Raw genomic sequence first — 22,645 nt, forward strand, 5'->3', positions numbered from 1 at the left:
AGAGAGAAGTTACAGACTAGTTATAGACTAGTTAGTAGTTTAGACTAGTTACTGGTTTTACTAGTGATCAACTTGATCTACAAGTCTGAAATCTATAGCCATAATGCAGACAGGAGAGACACTATAGACAAGTTACAGACATTGACCAGACATTGTTTTCCTATAGAAGGATGAGGTTGTCTAAAACACACGCAAACTATTTGACTCTGTTTTAAGAGCATGTGTTGGGTCTATTGTCATTGTAAAGTCTACTGAGATGCTTTCCATGCAGTTTGTGTCAATAAAGTTTGGTTGTATTTGATTGGTTATAGCGGGAAGAGCCACGTCCCTTCGCTAGGGTCGTTGGGGTCAATGGGCGGAGCTAACAGTCCAGGAGGGAAGAAGCCGGAACGACGACAACTACGGAGCAGCCCAAGGAGCAACGAGCCAGACACACACACACAATCACCGCAAGGTAAACACACGCACACACATGCACACACACAGATAAGTGAATACTCTTCAGATGTCTCTCCCTCTTTTCTTCTCAATGAAAGAGAGAAAAAGATGAATGGATGAATGGTGTCTTACTGAGGTGGAGAGGAGAGGTGGAGAGAGAGGGAGGGGGAGAGAAGGGGTTGTCTAGGTAACCACATAGCTGAGTCTTTTCCCAAGACCTATCGGTTTCTCCCTCTACAATACTGGCCTTGTCTGGGAGGAGGGGGGGGGCAGGATAGGAGAGAGGAGAGGTAGTGAGGAGAGGAGAGGAGTGGAGGTGAGGGGAGAGAGGGAAGAGGGGTGAGGTACAGTACATATCTGTTGAGTCCTGTTCTCCATGAAGGAACCCTTTGAGCTCTCTTTCAAACACACACATCTCTATCTCTCTGGCCTGTGTGCAGAGGTGGTGACAGACAGGCCTGCTGAGAGACACCAGAGTTAATCCCAAAGAAAGATACCAACCCACCTCTCAGACCCCCATTTCAGCTTTAGACCAGCCCGGCTGTACAGTCCGGGGTCAGGGGAATGTTCCATTGAGGCCAGGTGTAAGGGGGGGTTTGTTGGGCTGGGTGGTGACATCATGGAAAGAGAGCGAGCCTGATGAGCTTTGATCAACTCAGTATCTACACACACACACACACACACCACACACACACACACACACACACACACGTACAGTACATGTCAGTGTATGACTAGTATCTGTGTCCTTCTGATGGTCTGGCAGGGTCTCAGTTCTGGACTGGAGATCAGGCTGACTCAGCTACAACACACACACACTGACACCCCGTGACTGGGCTTCCTCTAAAACAATCAGAGCATGAGAGAGGGAGAAAGAGAGAGAGAGGGAGAAAAAGAGAAGAGTATGATAGAGGGACAGGGGAATTAAAAGTGAGAACAGAGAATATGAGAGCGAATGAAAAGCTTGGAGGTAGACTGAGTGGAGAGAGAGATGGTAGAGAGAGTGAGAGGGGGATGAGAGGGGGATGAGAGAGAGAGGGAGAGAAAGAGAGATATAAAAAGGACTGAGAGAGAGAACATTCCATCCGTCTAATCTACTGCTTGGCCCTCTGCTTTCAACCATGAGTATCTCACACACACACACACACACACACACACACACACACACACACACACACTGTCTGGAACACCAGACAGGGTTCACACTCACACACAAACACACACCCACGCTGTAGACTTTGCTCTGTGCCCTCCTGGACGTGTGTGTTTGTGTGTCTATTGGCTAATGTACTATATCCCAGTAATGTGCTTGGCTACCAGTCAGTCAAGACAGTCAGTAAAGCCCACCGCTCTTCCTTAGAACTGAGCCGCTCTAAACACAATCAGATGTGCCTCTGTCCTCCATGATGGATCTACGTCAGCGGCGCAGTTTATCTGTAGAGAACAGTGATTTCAGGAAACTGATGTCCCATGGTGGATCAATGCCATCGTTGCAGTTTCTCAGTAGAGCTTAGATTTCAACTGAAACAGATGTGCCTTTGTCCGCCATGTTGGTTCTACGTCATCATAACTGCAGCACCTTTCTGTGATTCTAGTTGTGCTTTCAAGATGACGTCAGTAGTCTTCAGATCAGAAAGTTGGAGCCCTAGAAACATGTCCACGTTCCCGACTTGGTATTCCGACTTGGTATTCCGACTTGGTATTCTGAGGAGAGAAAATAGACGACTCCTGACACATTTAAAACAAAAGCCTTTGATGTAAGATGATGTCATCCCCAGACACACAGAGAGAGAGAGAGAGAGCTGTAAGTGCTCGTTTAGTTCGTTAACACATCTGACCCCTGACCTTAGAATGACTCAAGCCATTTAAAATAAACCACGTTGTCATAGTGACTCTCCGTAAGTGTGTACGCTCTCCCACCCTCCATGTTTTAACTTGGGCCCCCTCCCAAATAAGGGCCTGCTCTGTATCAGCTGGTCCTCTGTGTCAGCTGGTTCAAGGAGTACAAGTCCAGTCTGACTCAGTCTTGTTCTTACAAGTCTCTCTTACACACATCTGCACAATGTTGGCAAGTGCAGAGCCAGAGCTGCATATCATCAGATCTTCATTACCATCTGATTTACATGATCTTAAGAACAGTGATATTAACACATTTCCTTTTGGTCGACTGGGTTGAAACTGTACTTCTACCATCTCAGAGTTTCCAACGCTTCTGCCAACACACACACACACACACACACACACACACACACACACACACACTGTTGCCTTCTATGAAGAGCGGCAGAATTCCTGTGTCTCTTGGCACCTCAGACATCTCCCCTCCTCTCTTTATCTTATCTCTCCCTCTATCTCTACAGTGCCGTTAAATAGTATTTGCCCCCTTTAAAAAATATATATATTTTTAATACTGAATGATATCAGATCTTCAACCAAAACCAAACAAATACATACTTATTTGATTTATTTCATAAACAAAGTTATGCAACACCCAATTCCCCTGTGTGAAAAAGTCATTTCCGTCCCACACTCAATAACTGGTTGTGCCACCTTTGGCAGCAATGACCATCCTCTCACGTTGCTGTGGAGGAATTTTGGCCCACTCCTCCATGCAGTAACTGTAACGGAGCAACATTTGTGGGTTTTAAAGCTTGAACTGCTCGTTAGGCCATTCTAAAACTATAAATTTGTTGCTTTTTAGCCATTTTCATGTAGACTTGATTGTGTGTTTTGGATCATTGTCTTGCTGCATGACCCAGCTGTTCTTCAGCTTCCGCTCACAGACAGATGGCCTGACATTCTCCTGTAGAATTATCTGATACAGAGCAGAATTCATGGTTTCTTCTATTAAGGCAAGTCGTCCAGGTCCTGAGGCAGCAAAGCATCCCCAAACCACCACACTAACACCACCATGCTTCACCGTTGGTGTGAGGTTCTTACTGTGGAATGCAGTGTTTGGTTTTCGCCAGGCATAATGGGACCCATGTTGTCCAAAAGGTTCTGCAGGAGAATTCTACAGGAGAATGTCAGGTCATCCGTCTGTGAGCTGAAGCCAATGGCCCGCAGCTGGGTCACGCAGCAAGACAATGATCCAAAACACACAATCAAGTCTACAAGAAAATGGCTAAAAAGCAACAAATTTGAAGTTTTGGAATGGACCAGTCAAAGTCCAGACCTAATGATCCCAATCGAGATGTTGTGGCAGGATTTGAAACAAGCAGTTTAAGCAGTTCTGCATGTAAGAGTGGGACACAATTCCTCCAGAGCGACGTGAGAGACAACTACAGGAAGCGTTTGGTTGCAGTCAGCGCTGCTGAAGGTGGTTCAACCACTTATTGAGTGTGAGGGGGAAATGACGTTTTCACACTGGAGAATTGGTCGTTCCATAACTTTTGTTAATTAAATAAATAAAATAAGTATATTTTTGTTGTTGTTGTTATTTGTAAACTCAGGTTCCGTTTATCTAATATTAGCTTTTGGTTGAAGATCTGATGACATTCAATATAAATAATATGTTTAAAATCAGAAAGGGGACAAATACTTTTTCATGTCTCTGTGCCTCTCTTTCTTTGTCTCTGTATCTCCCTCTCTCCTCCGTTCCTTCAGATCGTTGTTTCTAGTTTCTAAAAGTCTGTTTTTTAATACACACAGACACACGTCGATATATTCACACAGTCTGACAAGCCCCTCCCCCATGCATCTGCTGCGCCTGCTGATGATGTCACAGAACTGGAACACAGTGATTGTGTAATCACCCTACGCTCCTCTTACATTTGCCATTTTAGTCATTTAGCTCTTATCCAGAGCGACTTGCAATTAGTTCATTCATCTTAAGATAGGTGGGTGAGACAACGACACATCTCAATAGTAAGTACAGTTTCCCTCAGCAAAGTATCTATCAGCAAAATCAGTGCTAGTGGGGAAAACTGAAGGGTCTTTATTTTATTCTAGGGGTGGTTGGGCCAAGAGACCAGAGGGGGAGGAATGGAGGGCTTGGGTTGGGATGAAGGGTTTGAGCATAGCCTGAAGGTAGGGAGGGCCAGTTCCCCTTGCTGCCTACTGAAGATGACCCCTCACAAACCTCCTCTCTGCTTTCCTCACTTTTCTCTCCATCCTGATACATATCCCTTCTTATCCTCCGCCCCTCTTCTGTGTTCTAATCCCTCTCTCCTCTCCTTCTCTCCTCTCCTTCTCTCCTCTCCTTCTCTCCTCTGCATGTGTGTTTCCTCTCTCCTCTTTCTTTCTATCTTTCTTTTTCCAAGTCCCACTCTTACTCAGGGTCCCAAGTCCCACTCTTACTCAGGGTCCCAAGTCCCACTCTTACTCAGTGTCCCAAGTCCCACTCTTTCCAAGTCTTACTCAGCTTTGGCTCAGACCACTGTCTCTTCTCCCTTCCCCCTCACCATCCCTCTCTTCCTCTGGTCCTCTGTTGCTCTGTCGTTCTTTGTCTCTGTCCTCTGTAATCAAACAAACACATCCAGACAAACAGAGACAGGAGATGTGGTCAGGAGAGATTTAACCTGATGCTACTGACTCTCTCTCTCCCTTTCTCTCTGAAACACAAACCATTTCTGGGTGATTTAGTGAACTCTGCTCTGATGGAGAAAGCAGCTCTGCTCCTGTCTGAAGCAATTCTGGTATAGGGATTACACACACACACACACACACACACACACACACACACACTCTGGGGAAAAACTTCCATTAAACACACACACACACACACCCCAGCGCTAACCCCGACCCACTCCTAAATCACCCCTAGACATGCTCTGCCACTGGACGTGTGTGTGTGTGTGTGTGTGTGTGTGTGTGTGTGTGTGTGTGTGTGTGTGTGTGTGTGTGTGTGTGTGTGTGTGTGTGTGTGTGTGTGTGTGTGTGTGTGTGTGTGTGTGTGTTACTGGAACCCTGTTTTATGAGCAGACAACAGAACAGAGGGCAGACCTAGGCAGTAATCAAGGTTGGGGTCTGTACATACTGTACCTACTGTATATGACACAGCTCAGCCTGCCCTCTGGTGGTGCTTAGCTGTAATAACACCCTCTCACACAAGGACAGAAACACACTAGTTGGTGGTAATGTTGTTTCTGTTCTCTCACCTCAGATCACGACTCGGAGGCAAAGAGAGTTCAGGAAGTGCTCTCCGCCATCGACAAACCACAGGTCAGTCACACACACATACCCACACGCAGACACACACTCACACACACACTCGCAGACAAAGACATCTGTACCTAAAGGCTCCCAGAGCAGTATGTCCTTTGGAGCCCAGAACACCTGCAGTCCCCAACCTGACCACACAGGGGCAGTATTGTACCACCTCATCACACAAAACTAGGGCCACAACACTACCGGTAATTTACCAAAGTTACCAGAATCTTCAGTAATTTTGGTAATTAACAGAACATCTATGGCAATCTATCGAAACTTTGGTCATTTATACTTGAATAACTTAAAAAAAAATATATATATAGTATTCATTTGTTATATTTGTATTATGTGCTATCTAACCTCCAAACGAGCTTCAATGCCATACAACACTCCTTCCGTGGCCTCCAACTGCTCTTAAACGCTAGTAAAACCAAATGCATGCTTTTCAACCGTTCGCTGCCTGCACCCGCACGCCCGACTAGCATCACCACCCTGGATGGTTCCGACCTTGAATATGTGGACATCTATAAGTACCTAGGTGTCTGGCTAGACTGCAAACTCTCCTTCCAGACTCATATCAAACATCTCCAATCGAAAATCAAATCAAGAATCGGCTTTCTATTCCGCAACAAAGCCTCCTTCACTCACGCCGCCAAACTTACCCTAGTAAAACTGACTATCCTACCGATCCTCGACTTCGGCGATGTCATCTACAAAATTGCTTCCAACACTCTACTCAGCAAACTGGATGCAGTTTATCACAGTGCCATCCGTTTTGTTACTAAAGCACCTTATACCACCCACCACTGCGACCTGTATGCTCTAGTCGGCTGGCCCTCGCTACATATTCGTCGCCAGACCCACTGGCTCCAGGTCATCTACAAGTCCATGCGAGGTAAAGCTCCGCCTTATCTCAGTTCACTGGTCACGATGGCAACACCCACCCGTAACACGCGCTCCAGCAGGTATATCTCACTGATCATCCCTAAAGCCAACACCTCATTCGGCCGCCTTTCGTTCCAGTTCTCTGCTGCCTGTGACTGGAACGAATTACAAAAATCGCTGAAGTTGGAGACTTTTATCTCCCTCACCAACTTCAAACATCTGCTATCTGAGCAGTTAACCGATCGCTGCAGCTGTACATAGTCTATCGTTAAATAGCCCACCCATTTTTATCTACCTCATCCCCATACTGTTTTTATTTATTTACTTTTCTGCTCTTTTGCACACCAATATCTCTACCTGTACATTACCATCTGATCATTTATCACTCCAGTGTTATTAACCTGCAAAACTGTAATTATTCGCCTACCTCCTCATGCCTTTTGCACACAATGTATATAAACTCTCTATTTTTTTTTACTGTGTTATTGACTTGTTAATTGTTTACTTACTCCATGTGTAACTTTGTGTTGTCTGTTCACACTGTTATGCTTTATCTTTGGCCAGGTCGCAGTTGCAAATGAGAACTTGTTCTCAACTAGCCTACCTGGTTAAATAAAGGTGTAATAAAAAAATGTAAAAAATGATCCATGAGTTTCTAGTGGATAGACCATTTCGTTCAAGAGAAAATAGCTTAATTAATTTAAAAAAGCATCTAATCAACATTGGCATTATTTTCTACTACCTCTGCAACTCTTCCAACTATTGACCGTGTTCACAACTGCCATCAGTTTAATGCAAAAACATTGACAAAAACACATTTTAACAGAAAATAAATGAAAGTGTGTTAACAAATATAAAAGGTTATTTCATGCTGAAACCCTCATATTAAACACCAATGGTATTCAATAAGTTCATTGTTTATATTTAGGATAATGTTTCACAGCTTTGTCATTCTATTTTTTTAATTTTAAAATCATCTTAATGAATTATTTCATATATTTTACATAGAGGGGCAGAGGTACCCAAAATGGCCACTAGATGTCTTGTGATAGATTACATCAAATCCAGTAACCCATAAAAGTTTCCCTCCCTTTGCAACCCTACACAGGACTCTAATGGATCTTCTGTACAGTATTCATAAGGAACACACTAGAAGTATGAGAGAGAGAGAGAGACTGTCAGCTTGGCTTCTAGAGGGAGAGGTCATATGAGACAGTCTTCAGTGTGTGTCTCTGGGATGTGGTTTGTCCCCAGGGCAGACAGGGTATTCAGTGGATGTGGTTTGTCCCCAGGGCAGATTGGGTATTCAGTCGATGTGGTTTGTCCCCAGGGCAGACAGGGTATTCAGTGGATGTGGTTTGTCCCCAGGGCAGACAGGGTATTCAGTGGATGTGGTTTGTCCCCAGGGCAGACAGGGTATTCAGTGGATGTGGTTTGTCCCCAGGGCAGAAAGGGTATTCAGTGAATGTGGTTTGTCCCCAGGGCAGAAAGGGTATTCAGTGGATGTGGTTTGTCCCCAGGGCAGAAAGGGTATTCAGTGGATGTGGTTTGTCCCCAGGGCAGACAGGGTATTCAGTGGATGTGGTTTGTCCCCAGGGCAGACAAGGTATTCAGTGGATGTGGTTTGTCCCCAGGGTAGAAAGGGTATTCAGTGGATGTGGTTTGTCCCCAGGGCAGAAAGGGTATTCAGTGGATGTGGTTTGTCCCCAGGGCAGACAGGGTATTCAGTGGATGTGGTTTGTCCCCAGGGCAGAAAGGGTATTCAGTGGATGTGGTTTGTCCCCAGGGCAGAAAGGGTATTCAGTGGATGTGGTTTGTCCCCAGGGCAGAAAGGGTATTCAGTGGATGTGGTTTGTCCCCAGGGCAGAAAGGGTATGGGTAAATGTTTCTTCTACTCAGACTGTCATTTCACCGACCCAGCATCCCTAACGGGGATGAACTGGAACATAAACTGATAGGAACTTTGTGTGTGTGTGTTATCTAATGTGTGTGTGGTGTTCCAGGTGTCCAACGTGCACGCGCGGGGTGCTAGGTTGTCCTGGGCTCCCCCGGTCGGGCTGGTGAACCGGTTCAGCAACAGCCAGTCTCTCACCTACGAGGTCTCTCTGTCCGACAAGGGACGGGACGGCAAATACAGACTTATATACAGGTAAAACACACCTATCTCTGATCCTAACTAGCAGGTAAAACACACCTATCTCTGATCCTGACTAGCAGGTAAAACACACCTATCTCTGATCCTGACTAGCAGGTAAAACACACCTATCTCTGATCCTGACTAGCAGGTAAAACACACCTATCTCTGATCCTAACTAGCAGGTAAAACACACCTATCTCTGATCCTGACTAGCAGGTAAAACACACCTATCTCTGATCCTAACTAGCAGGTAATACACACCTATCTCTGTTCCTAACTAGCAGGTAAAACACACCTAACACTGATCCTGACTAGCAGGTAAAACACACCTATCTCTGATCCTAACTAGCAGGTAAAACACACCTATCTCTGATCCTGACTAGCAGGTAAAACACACCTATCTCTGATCCTGACTAGCAGGTAAAACACACCTATCTCTGATCCTGACTAGCAGGTAAAACACACCTATCTCTGATCCTAACTAGCAGGTAAAACACACCTATCTCTGATCCTGACTAGCAGGTAAAACACACCTATCTCTGATCCTAACTAGCAGGTAATACACACCTATCTCTGTTCCTAACTAGCAGGTAAAACACACCTAACACTGATCCTGACTAGCAGGTAAAACACACCTATCTCTGATCCTAACTAGCAGGTAATACACACCTATCTCTGATCCTAACTAGCAGGTAAAACACACCTAACACTGATCCTGACTAGCAGGTAAAACACACCTAACTCTGATTCTGACTAGCAGGTAAAACACACCTAACTCTGATCCCGACTAGCAGGTAAAACACACCTATCTCTGATCCTGACTAGCAGGTAAAACACACCTATCTCTGATCCTGACTAGCAGGTAAAACACACCTATCTCTGATCCTGACTAGCAGGTAAAACACACCTATCTCTGATCCTGACTAGCAGGTAAAACACACCTAACTCTGATCGTGACTAGCAGGTAAAACACACCTATCTCTGATCCTGACTAGCAGGTAAAACACACCTAACTCTGATCGTGACTAGCAGGTAAAACACACCTAACTCTGATCCTGGCTAGCAGGTAAAACACCTAACTCTGATCCTGACTAGTAGGTAAAACACACCTATCTCTGATCCTGACTAGCAGGTAAAACACACCTAACCCTGATCCTGACTAGCAGGTAAAACACTCCTAACTCTGAACCTGGCTAGCAGGTAAAACACATCTAACTCTGATCCTGACTAGCAGGTAAAACACACCTAACTCTGATCCTGACTAGCAGGTAAAACACACCTATCTCTGATCCTGACTAGCAGGTAAAACACACCTAACTCTGATCCTGACTAGCAGGTAAAACACACGTATCTCTGATCCTGACTAGCAGGTAAAACATACCTAATTCTGATCCTGACTAGCAGGTAAAACACACCTATCTCTGATCCTGACTAGCAGGTAAAACACACCTAACTCTGAACCTGACTAGCAGGTAAAACACATCTAACTCTGATCCTGACTAGCAGGTAAAACACATCTAACTCTGATCCTGACTAGCAGGTAAAACACACCTAACTCTGATCCTGACTAGCAGGTAAAACACACCTAACTCTGATCCTGGCCTAGCAGGTAAAACACACCTAACTCTGATCCCGACTAACATCCAGACTAGCAGGTAAAACACACCTAACTCTGATCCTGACTAGCAGGTAAAACACACCTAACTCTGATCCTGACTAGCAGGTAAAACACACCTAACTCTGATCCTGACTAGCAGGTAAAACACACCTAACTCTGATCCTGACTAGCAGGTAAAACACATCTAACTCTGATGCCGACTAGCAGGTAAAACACACCTAACTCTGATCCTGACTAGCAGGTAAAACACACCTAACTCTGATCCTGACTAGCAGGTAAAACACACCTATCTCTGATCCTGACTAGCAGGTAAAACACACCTAACTCTGATCGTGACTAGCAGGTAAAACACACCTATTTCTGATCCTGACTAGCAGGTAAAACACACCTAACTCTGACCCTGACTAGCAGGTAAAACACACCTAACTCTGATCCTGACTAGCAGGTAAAACACACCTAACTCTGATCCTGACTAGCAGGTAAAACACATCTAACTCTGATCCCGACTAGCAGGTAAAACACACCTAACTCTGATCCTGACTAGCAGGTAAAACACACCTAACTCTGATCCTGACTAGCAGGTAAAACACACCTATCTCTGATCCTGACTAGCAGGTAAAACACACCTAACTCTGATCCTGACTAGCAGGTAAAACACACCTATCTCTGATCCTGACTAGCAGGTAAAACACACCTAACTCTGATCGTGACTAGCAGGTAAAACACACCTAACTCTGATCCTGGCTAGCAGGTAAAACACCTAACTCTGATCCTGACTAGTAGGTAAAACACACCTATCTCTGATCCTGACTAGCAGGTAAAACACACCTAACTCTGATCCTAACTAGTAGGTAAAACACACCTATCTCTGATCCTGACTAGCAGGTAAAACACACCTATCTCTGATCCTGACTAGCAGGTAAAACACACCTATCTCTGATCCTGACTAGCAGGTAAAACACACCTATCTCTGATCCTGACTAGCAGGTAAAACACACCTAACTCTGATCGTGACTAGCAGGTAAAACACACCTAACTGATCCTGGCTAGCAGGTAAAACACCTAACTCTGATCCTGACTAGTAGGTAAAACACACCTATCTCTGATCCTGACTAGCAGGTAAAACACACCTAACTCTGATCCTGACTAGCAGGTAAAACACATCTAACTCTGATGCCGACTAGCAGGTAAAACACACCTAACTCTGATCCTGACTAGCAGGTAAAACACACCTAACTCTGATCCTGACTAGCAGGTAAAACACACCTATCTCTGATCCTGACTAGCAGGTAAAACACACCTAACTCTGATCGTGACTAGCAGGTAAAACACACCTATCTCTGATCCTGACTAGCAGGTAAAACACACCTAACTCTGATCCTGACTAGCAGGTAAAACACACCTAACTCTGATCCTGACTAGCAGGTAAAACACACCTAACACTGATCCTGAATAGCAGGTAAAACACACCTAACTCTGATTCTGACTAGCAGGTAAAACACACCTAACTCTGATCCCGACTAGCAGGTAAAACACACCTATCTCTGATCCTGACTAGCAGGTAAAACACACCTATCTCTGATCCTGACTAGCAGGTAAAACACACCTATCTCTGATCCTGACTAGCAGGTAAAACACACCTATCTCTGATCCTGACTAGCAGGTAAAACACACCTAACTCTGATCGTGACTAGCAGGTAAAACACACCTATCTCTGATCCTGACTAGCAGGTAAAACACACCTAACTCTGATCGTGACTAGCAGGTAAAACACACCTAACTCTGATCCTGGCTAGCAGGTAAAACACCTAACTCTGATCCTGACTAGTAGGTAAAACACACCTATCTCTGATCCTGACTAGCAGGTAAAACACACCTAACCCTGATCCTGACTAGCAGGTAAAACACTCCTAACTCTGAACCTGGCTAGCAGGTAAAACACATCTAACTCTGATCCTGACTAGCAGGTAAAACACACCTAACTCTGATCCTGACTAGCAGGTAAAACACACCTATCTCTGATCCTGACTAGCAGGTAAAACACACCTAACTCTGATCCTGACTAGCAGGTAAAACACACGTATCTCTGATCCTGACTAGCAGGTAAAACATACCTAATTCTGATCCTGACTAGCAGGTAAAACACACCTATCTCTGATCCTGACTAGCAGGTAAAACACACCTAACTCTGAACCTGACTAGCAGGTAAAACACATCTAACTCTGATCCTGACTAGCAGGTAAAACACATCTAACTCTGATCCTGACTAGCAGGTAAAACACACCTAACTCTGATCCTGACTAGCAGGTAAAACACACCTAACTCTGATCCTGGCCTAGCAGGTAAAACACACCTAACTCTGATCCCGACTAACATCCAGACTAGCAGGTAAAACACACCTAACTCTGATCCTGACTAGCAGGTAAAACACACCTAACTCTGATCCTGACTAGCAGGTAAAACACACCTAACTCTGATCCTGACTAGCAGGTAAAACACATCTAACTCTGATGCCGACTAGCAGGTAAAACACACCTAACTCTGATCCTGACTAGCAGGTAAAACACACCTAACTCTGATCCTGACTAGCAGGTAAAACACACCTATCTCTGATCCTGACTAGCAGGTAAAACACACCTAACTCTGATCGTGACTAGCAGGTAAAACACACCTATCTCTGATCCTGACTAGCAGGTAAAACACACCTAACTCTGATCCTGACTAGCAGGTAAAACACACCTAACTCTGATCCTGACTAGCAGGTAAAACACACCTAACTCTGATCCTGACTAGCAGGTAAAACACACCTAACTCTGATCCTGACTAGCAGGTAAAACACATCTAACTCTGATCCCGACTAGCAGGTAAAACACACCTAACTCTGATCCTGACTAGCAGGTAAAACACACCTAACTCTGATCCTGACTAGCAGGTAAAACACACCTATCTCTGATCCTGACTAGCAGGTAAAACACACCTAACTCTGATCCTGACTAGCAGGTAAAACACACCTATCTCTGATCCTGACTAGCAGGTAAAACACACCTAACTCTGATCGTGACTAGCAGGTAAAACACACCTAACTCTGATCCTGGCTAGCAGGTAAAACACCTAACTCTGATCCTGACTAGTAGGTAAAACACACCTATCTCTGATCCTGACTAGCAGGTAAAACACACCTAACTCTGATCCTAACTAGTAGGTAAAACACACCTATCTCTGATCCTGACTAGCAGGTAAAACACACCTATCTCTGATCCTGACTAGCAGGTAAAACACACCTAACTCTGATCCTGACTAGCAGGTAAAACACACCTATCTCTGATCCTGACTAGCAGGTAAAACACACCTAACTCTGATCGTGACTAGCAGGTAAAACACACCTAACTGATCCTGGCTAGCAGGTAAAACACCTAACTCTGATCCTGACTAGTAGGTAAAACACACCTATCTCTGATCCTGATTAGCAGGTAAAACACACCTAACTCTGATCCTGACTAGCAGGTAAAACACTCCTAACTCTGATCCTGACTAGCAGGTAAAACACACCTATCTCTGATCCTGACTAGCAGGTAAAACACACCTATCTCTGATCCTGACTAGCAGGTAAAACACACCTAACTCTGATCCTGACTAGCAGGTAAAACACACCTAACTCTGATCCTGACTAGCAGGTAAAACACTCCTAACTCTGATCCTGACTAGCAGGTAAAACACACCTATCTCTGATCCTGACTAGCAGGTAAAACACACCTAACTCTGAACCTGGCTAGCAGGTAAAACACATCTAACTCTGATCCTGACTAGCAGGTAAAACACACCTAACTCTGATCCTGACTAGCAGGTAAAACACACCTAATCTGATCCTGACTAGCAGGTAAAACACACCTAACTCTGATCCTGACTAGCAGGTAAAACACACCTGTCTCTTATCCTGACTAGCAGGTAAAACATACCTAATTCTGATCCTGACTAGCAGGTAAAACACACCTATCTCTGATCCTGACTAGCAGGTAAAACACACCTAACTCTGAACCTGACTAGCAGGTAAAACACATCTAACTCTGATCCTGACTAGCAGGTAAAACACATCTAACTCTGATCCTGACTAGCAGGTAAAACACACCTAACTCTGATCCTGACTAGCAGGTAAAACACACCTAACTCTGATCCTGGCCTAGCAGGTAAAACACACCTAACTCTGATCCCGACTAACATCCTGACTAGCAGGTAAAACACACCTAACTCTGATCCTGACTAGCAGGTAAAACACACCTAACTCTGATCCTGACTAGCAGGTAAAACACACCTAACTCTGATCCTGACTAGCAGGTAAAACACACCTAACTCTGATCCTGACTAGCAGGTAAAACACATCTAACTCTGATCCCGACTAGCAGGTAAAACACACCTAACTCTGATCCTGACTAGCAGGTAAAACACACCTAACTCTGATCCTGACTAGCAGGTAAAACACACCTATCTCTGATCCTGACTAGCAGGTAAAACACACCTAACTCTGATCGTGACTAGCAGGTAAAACACACCTATCTCTGATCCTGACTAGCAGGTAAAACATACCTAACTCTGATCCTGACCATGCAGGTAAAACACACCTATCTCTGATCCTGACTAGCAGGTAAAACACCTAACTCTGAACCTGACTAGCAGGTAAAACACACCTAACTCTGATCCTGACTAGCAGGTAAAACACATCTAACTCTGATCCTGACTAGCAGGTAAAACACACCTAACTCTGATCCTGACTAGCAGGTAAAACACACCTAACTCTGATCCTGGCCTAGCAGGTAAAACACACCTAACTCTGATCCCGACTAACATCCTGACTAGCAGTTAAAACACACCTAACTCTGATCCTGACTAGCAGGTAAAACACACCTAACTCTGATCCTGACTAGCAGGTAAAACACACCTAACTCTGATCCTGACTAGCAGGTAAAACACACCTAACTCTGATCCTGACTAGCAGGTAAAACACATCTAACTCTGATCCCGACTAGCAGGTAAAACACACCTAACTCTGATCCTGACTAGCAGGTAAAACACACCTAACTCTGATCCTGACTAGCAGGTAAAACACACCTATCTCTGATCCTGACTAGCAGGTAAAACACACCTAACTCTGATCGTGACTAGCAGGTAAAACACACCTATCTCTGATCCTGACTAGCAGGTAAAACACACCTAACTCTGATCCTGACTAGCAGGTAAAACACACCTAACTCTGATCCTGACTAGCAGGTAAAACACACCTAACTCTGATCCTGACTAGCAGGTAAAACACACCTAACTCTGATCCTGACTAGCAGGTAAAACACATCTAACTCTGATCCCGACTAGCAGGTAAAACACACCTAACTCTGATCCTGACTAGCAGGTAAAACACACCTAACTCTGATCCTGACTAGCAGGTAAAACACACCTATCTCTGATCCTGACTAGCAGATAACACACACCTAACTCGGATCCTGACTAGCAGGTAAAACACACCTATCTCTGATCCAGACTAGCAGGTAAAACACACCTAACTCTGATCGTGACTAGCAGGTAAAACACACCTAACTCTGATCCTTGCTAGCAGGTAAAACACCTAACTCTGATCCTGACTAGTAGGTAAAACACACCTATCTCTGATCCTGACTAGCAGGTAAAACACACCTAACTCTGATCCTGACTAGCAGGTAAAACACTCCTAACTCTGATCCTGACTAGCAGGTAAAACACACCTATCTCTGATCCTGACTAGCAGGTAAAACACACCTAACTCTGATCCTGACTAGCAGGTAAAACACACCTATCTCTGATCCTGACTAGCAGGTAAAACACACCTAACTCTGAACCTGACTAGCAGGTAAAACACATCTAACTCCGATCCTGACTAGCAGATAAAACACACCTAACTCTGATCCTGACTAGCAGGTAAAACACACCTAACTCTGATCCTGACTAGCAGGTAAAACACTCCTAACTCTGATCCTGACTAGCAGGTAAAACACACCTATCTCTGATCCTGACAAGCAGGTAAAACACACCTAACTCTGATCCTGACTAGCAGGTAAAACACCTATCTCTGATCCTGACTAGCAGGTAAAACACACCTAACTCTGAACCTGGCTAGCAGGTAAAACACATCTAACTCTGATCCTGACTAGCAGGTAAAACACACCTAACTCTGATCCTGACTAGCAGGTAAAACACACTTAATCTGATCCTGACTAGCAGGTAAAACACACCTAACTCTGATCCTGACTAGCAGGTAAAACACACCTATCTCTGATCCTGACTAGCAGGTAAAACATACCTAATTCTGATCCTGACTAGCAGGTAAAACACATCTAACTCTGATCCTGACTAGCAGGTAAAACACATCTAACTCTGATCCTGACTAGCAGGTAAAACACACCTAACTCTGATCCTGACTAGCAGGTAAAACACACCTAACTCTGATCCTGGCCTAGCAGGTAAAACACACCTAACTCTGATCCCGACTAACATCCTGACTAGCAGGTAAAACACACCTAACTCTGATCCTGACTAGCAGGTAAAACACACCTAACTCTGATCCTGACTAGCAGGTAAAACACACCTAACTCTGATCCTGACTAGCAGGTAAAACACACCTAACTCTGATCCTGACTAGCAGGTAAAACACACCTAACTCTGATCCTGGCCTAGCAGGTAAAACACACCTAACTCTGATCCCGACTAACATCCTGACTAGCAGGTAAAACACACCTAACTCTGATCCTGACTAGCAGGTAAAACACACCTAACTCTGAACCTGGCTAGCAGGTAAAACACATCTAACTCTGATCCTGACTAGCAGGTAAAACACACCTAACTCTGATCCTGACTAGCAGGTAAAACACACTTAATCTGATCCTGACTAGCAGGTAAAACACATCTAACTCTGATCCCGACTAGCAGGTAAAACACACCTAACTCTGATCCTGACTAGCAGGTAAAACACACCTAACTCTGATCCTGACTAGCAGGTAAAACACACCTATCTCTGATCCTGACTAGCAGGTAAAACACACCTAACTCTGATCGTGACTAGCAGGTAAAACACACCTATCTCTGATCCTGACTAGCAGGTAAAACATACCTAACTCTGATCCTGACTAGCAGGTAAAACACACCTAACTCTGATCCTGACTAGCAGGTAAAACACACCTAACTCTGATCCTGACTAGCAGGTAAAACACACCTAACTCTGATCCTGACTAGCAGGTAAAACACATCTAACTCTGATCCCGACTAGCAGGTAAAACACACCTAACTCTGATCCTGACTAGCAGGTAAAACACACCTAACTCTGATCCTGACTAGCAGGTAAAACACACCTATCTCTGATCCTGACTAGCAGATAACACACACCTAACTCGGATCCTGACTAGCAGGTAAAACACATCTATCTCTGATCCAGACTAGCAGGTAAAACACACCTAACTCTGATCGTGACTAGCAGGTAAAACACACCTAACTCTGATCCTGGCTAGCAGGTAAAACACCTAACTCTGATCCTGACTAGTAGGTAAAACACACCTATCTCTGATCCTGACTAGCAGGTAAAACACACCTAACTCTGATCCTGACTAGCAGGTAAAACACTCCTAACTCTGATCCTGACTAGCAGGTAAAACACACCTATCTCTGATCCTGACTAGCAGGTAAAACACACCTAACTCTGATCCTGACTAGCAGGTAAAACACACCTAACTCTGATCCTGACTAGCAGGTAAAACACACCTAACTCTGATCCTGACTAGCAGGTAAAACACTCCTAACTCTGATCCTGACTAGCAGGTAAAACACACCTAACTCTGATCCTGACTAGCAGGTAAAACACACCTAACTCTGATCCTGACTAGCAGGTAAAACACTCCTAACTCTGATCCTGACTAGCAGGTAAAACACACCTATCTCTGATCCTGACAAGCAGGTAAAACACACCTAACTCTGATCCTTACTAGCAGGTAAAACACACCTATCTCTGATCCTGACTAGCAGGTAAAACACACCTAACTCTGATCGTGACTAGCAGGTAAAACACACCTATCTCTGATCCTGACTAGCAGGTAAAACACACCTAACTCTGATCCTGACTAGCAGGTAAAACACACCTAACTCTGATCCTGACTAGCAGGTAAAACACACCTAACTCTGATCCTGACTAGCAGGTAAAACACACCTAACTCTGATCCTGACTAGCAGGTAAAACACATCTAACTCTGATCCCGACTAGCAGGCAAAACACACCTAACTCTGATCCTGACTAGCAGGTAAAACACACCTAACTCTGATCCTGACTAGCAGGTAAAACACATCTAACTCTGATCCCGACTAGCAGGTAAAACACACCTAACTCTGATCCTGACTAGCAGGTAAAACACACCTAACTCTGATCCTGACTAGCAGGTAAAACACACCTATCTCTGATCCTGACTAGCAGATAACACACACCTAACTCGGATCCTGACTAGCAGGTAAAACACACCTATCTCTGATCCAGACTAGCAGGTAAAACACACCTAACTCTGATCGTGACTAGCAGGTAAAACACACCTAACTCTGATCCTGGCTAGCAGGTAAAACACCTAACTCTGATCCTGACTAGTAGGTAAAACACACCTATCTCTGATCCTGACTAGCAGGTAAAACACACCTAACTCTGATCCTGACTAGCAGGTAAAACACTCCTAACTCTGATCCTGACTAGCAGGTAAAACACACCTATCTCTGATCCTGACTAGCAGGTAAAACACACCTAACTCTGAACCTGGCTAGCAGGTAAAACACATCTAACTCTGATCCTGACTAGCAGGTAAAACACACCTAACTCTGATCCTGACTAGCAGGTAAAACACACTTAATCTGATCCTGACTAGCAGGTAAAACACACCTAACTCTGATCCTGACTAGCAGGTAAAACACATCTAACTCTGATCCCGACTAGCAGGTAAAACACACCTAACTCTGATCCTGACTAGCAGGTAAAACACACCTAACTCTGATCCTGACTAGCAGGTAAAACACACCTATCTCTGATCCTGACTAGCAGATAACACACACCTAACTCGGATCCTGACTAGCAGGTAAAACACACCTATCTCTGATCCAGACTAGCAGGTAAAACACACCTAACTCTGATCGTGACTAGCAGGTAAAACACACCTAACTCTGATCCTGGCTAGCAGGTAAAACACCTAACTCTGATCCTGACTAGTAGGTAAAACACACCTATCTCTGATCCTGACTAGCAGGTAAAACACACCTAACTCTGATCCTGACTAGCAGGTAAAACACTCCTAACTCTGATCCTGACTAGCAGGTAAAACACACCTATCTCTGATCCTGACTAGCAGGTAAAACACACCTAACTCTGAACCTGGCTAGCAGGTAAAACACATCTAACTCTGATCCTGACTAGCAGGTAAAACACACCTAACTCTGATCCTGACTAGCAGGTAAAACACACTTAATCTGATCGTGACTAGCAGGTAAAACACACCTAACTCTGATCCTGACTAGCAGGTAAAACACACCTATCTCTGATCCTGACTAGCAGGTAAAACATACCTAATTCTGATCCTGACTAGCAGGTAAAACACATCTAACTCTGATCCTGATTAGCAGGTAAAACACATCTAACTCTGATCCTGACTAGCAGGTAAAACACACCTAACTCTGATCCTGACTAGCAGGTAAAACACACCTAACTCTGATCCTGGCCTAGCAGGTAAAACACACCTAACTCTGATCCCGACTAACATCCTGACTAGCAGGTAAAACACACCTAACTCTGATCCTGACTAGCAGGTAAAACACACCTATCTCTGATCCTGACTAGCAGGTAAAACACACCTAACTCTGAACCTGGCTAGCAGGTAAAACACATCTAACTCTGATCCTGACTAGCAGGTAAAACACACCTAACTCTGATCCTGACTAGCAGGTAAAACACACTTAATCTGATCCTGACTAGCAGGTAAAACACACCTAACTCTGATCCTGACTAGCAGGTAAAACACACCTATCTCTGATCCTCACTAGCAGGTAAAACATACCTAATTCTGATCCTGACTAGCAGGTAAAACACATCTAACTCTGATCCTGACTAGCAGGTAAAACACATCTAACTCTGATCCTGACTAGCAGGTAAAACACACCTAACTCTGATCCTGACTAGCAGGTAAAACACACCTAACTCTGATCCTGGCCTAGCAGGTAAAACACACCTAACTCTGATCCCGACTAACATCCTGACTAGCAGGTAAAACACACCTAACTCTGATCCTGACTAGCAGGTAAAACACACCTAACTCTGATCCTGACTAGCAGGTAAAACACACCTAACTCTGATCCTGACTAGCAGGTAAAACACACCTAACTCTGATCCTGACTAGCAGGTAAAACACACCTAACTCTGATCCCGACTAACATCCTGACTAGCAGGTAAAACACACCTAACTCTGATCCTGACTAGCAGGTAAAACACACCTAACTCTGAACCTGGCTAGCAGGTAAAACACATCTAACTCTGATCCTGACTAGCAGGTAAAACACACCTAACTCTGATCCTGACTAGCAGGTAAAACACACTTAATCTGATCCTGACTAGCAGGTAAAACACACCTAACTCTGATCCTGACTAGCAGGTAAAACACACCTAACTCTGATCCTGACTAGCAGGTAAAACACACCTAACTCTGATCCTGACTAGCAGGTAAAACACACCTAACTCTGATCCTGGCCTAGCAGGTAAAACACACCTAACTCTGATCCCGACTAACATCCTGACTAGCAGGTAAAACACACCTAACTCTGATCCTGACTAGCAGGTAAAACATACCTAATTCTGATCCTGACTAGCAGGTAAAACACATCTAACTCTGATCCTGACTAGCAGGTAAAACACATCTAACTCTGATCCTGACTAGCAGGTAAAACACACCTAACTCTGATCCTGACTAGCAGGTAAAACACACCTAACTCTGATCCTGGCCTAGCAGGTAAAACACACCTAACTCTGATCCCGACTAACATCCTGACTAGCAGGTAAAACACACCTAACTCTGATCCTGACTAGCAGGTAAAACACACCTAACTCTGATCCTGACTAGCAGGTAAAACACACCTAACTCTGATCCTGACTAGCAGGTAAAACACACCTAACTCTGATCCTGACTAGCAGGTAAAACACACCTAACTCTGATCCCGACTAACATCCTGACTAGCAGGTAAAACACACCTAACTCTGATCCTGACTAGCAGGTAAAACACACCTAACTCTGAACCTGGCTAGCAGGTAAAACACATCTAACTCTGATCCTGACTAGCAGGTAAAACACACCTAACTCTGATCCTGACTAGCAGGTAAAACACACTTAATCTGATCCTGACTAGCAGGTAAAACACACCTAACTCTGATCCTGACTAGCAGGTAAAACACACCTAACTCTGATCCTGACTAGCAGGTAAAACACACCTAACTCTGATCCTGACTAGCAGGTAAAACACACCTAACTCTGATCCTGGCCTAGCAGGTAAAACACACCTAACTCTGATCCCGACTAACATCCTGACTAGCAGGTAAAACACACCTAACTCTGATCCTGACTAGCAGGTAAAACACACCTAACTCTGAACCTGGCTAGCAGGTAAAACACATCTAACTCTGATCCTGACTAGCAGGTAAAACATACCTAATTCTGATCCTGACTAATAGGTAAAACACATCTAACTCTAATCCTGACTAGCAGGTAAAACACATCTAACTCTGATCCTGACTAGCAGGTAAAACACACCTAACTCTGATCCTGACTAGCAGGTAAAACACACCTAACTCTGATCCTGGCCTAGCAGGTAAAACACACCTAACTCTGATCCCGACTAACATCCTGACTAGCAGGTAAAACACACCTAACTCTGATCCTGACTAGCAGGTAAAACACACCTAACTCTGATCCTGACTAGCAGGTAAAACACACCTAACTCTGATCCTGACTAGCAGGTAAAACACACATAATCTGATCCTGACTAGCAGGTAAAACATACCTAATTCTGATCCTGACTAGCAGGTAAAACACACCTATCTCTGATCCTGGCCTAGCAGGTAAAACACACCTAACTCTGATCCCGACTAACATCCTGACTAGCAGTTAAAACACACCTAACTCTGATCCTGACTAGCAGGTAAAACACACCTAACTCTGATCCTGACTAGCAGGTAAAACACATCTAACTCTGATCCCGACTAGCAGGTAAAACACACCTAACTCTGATCCTGACTAGCAGGTAAAACACACCTAACTCTGATCGTGACTAGCAGGTAAAACACACCTATCTCTGATCCTGACTAGCAGGTAAAACACACCTAACTCTGATCCTGA

The 22,645-nt window shown here is 44.5% G+C and overlaps 1 protein-coding gene across 3 annotated transcripts in view; it reads left to right on the forward strand.

Annotated features, from left to right (window-relative positions):
• The window catches only part of fndc3ba (fibronectin type III domain containing 3Ba), a 167,913-nt gene that overhangs the window by 78,305 nt on the left and 66,963 nt on the right, over window positions 1-22,645 (forward strand). For all 3 annotated transcript variants that reach the window (XM_090240245.1, XM_090240246.1, XM_090240244.1), the window contains exons 7-9: window positions 312-454; window positions 5,543-5,601; window positions 8,478-8,623. In XM_090240245.1, the coding sequence (XP_090096371.1) occupies window positions 312-454; window positions 5,543-5,601; window positions 8,478-8,623 (348 nt within the window). The remainder of the gene's footprint in view (window positions 1-311; window positions 455-5,542; window positions 5,602-8,477; window positions 8,624-22,645) is intronic.

The sequence above is a fragment of the Oncorhynchus mykiss genome, chromosome 7, assembly GCF_057628025.1.
Source record: "Oncorhynchus mykiss isolate SJ-2025 chromosome 7, ASM5762802v1, whole genome shotgun sequence".
Taxonomy (NCBI): Eukaryota; Metazoa; Chordata; class Actinopteri; order Salmoniformes; family Salmonidae; genus Oncorhynchus; species Oncorhynchus mykiss.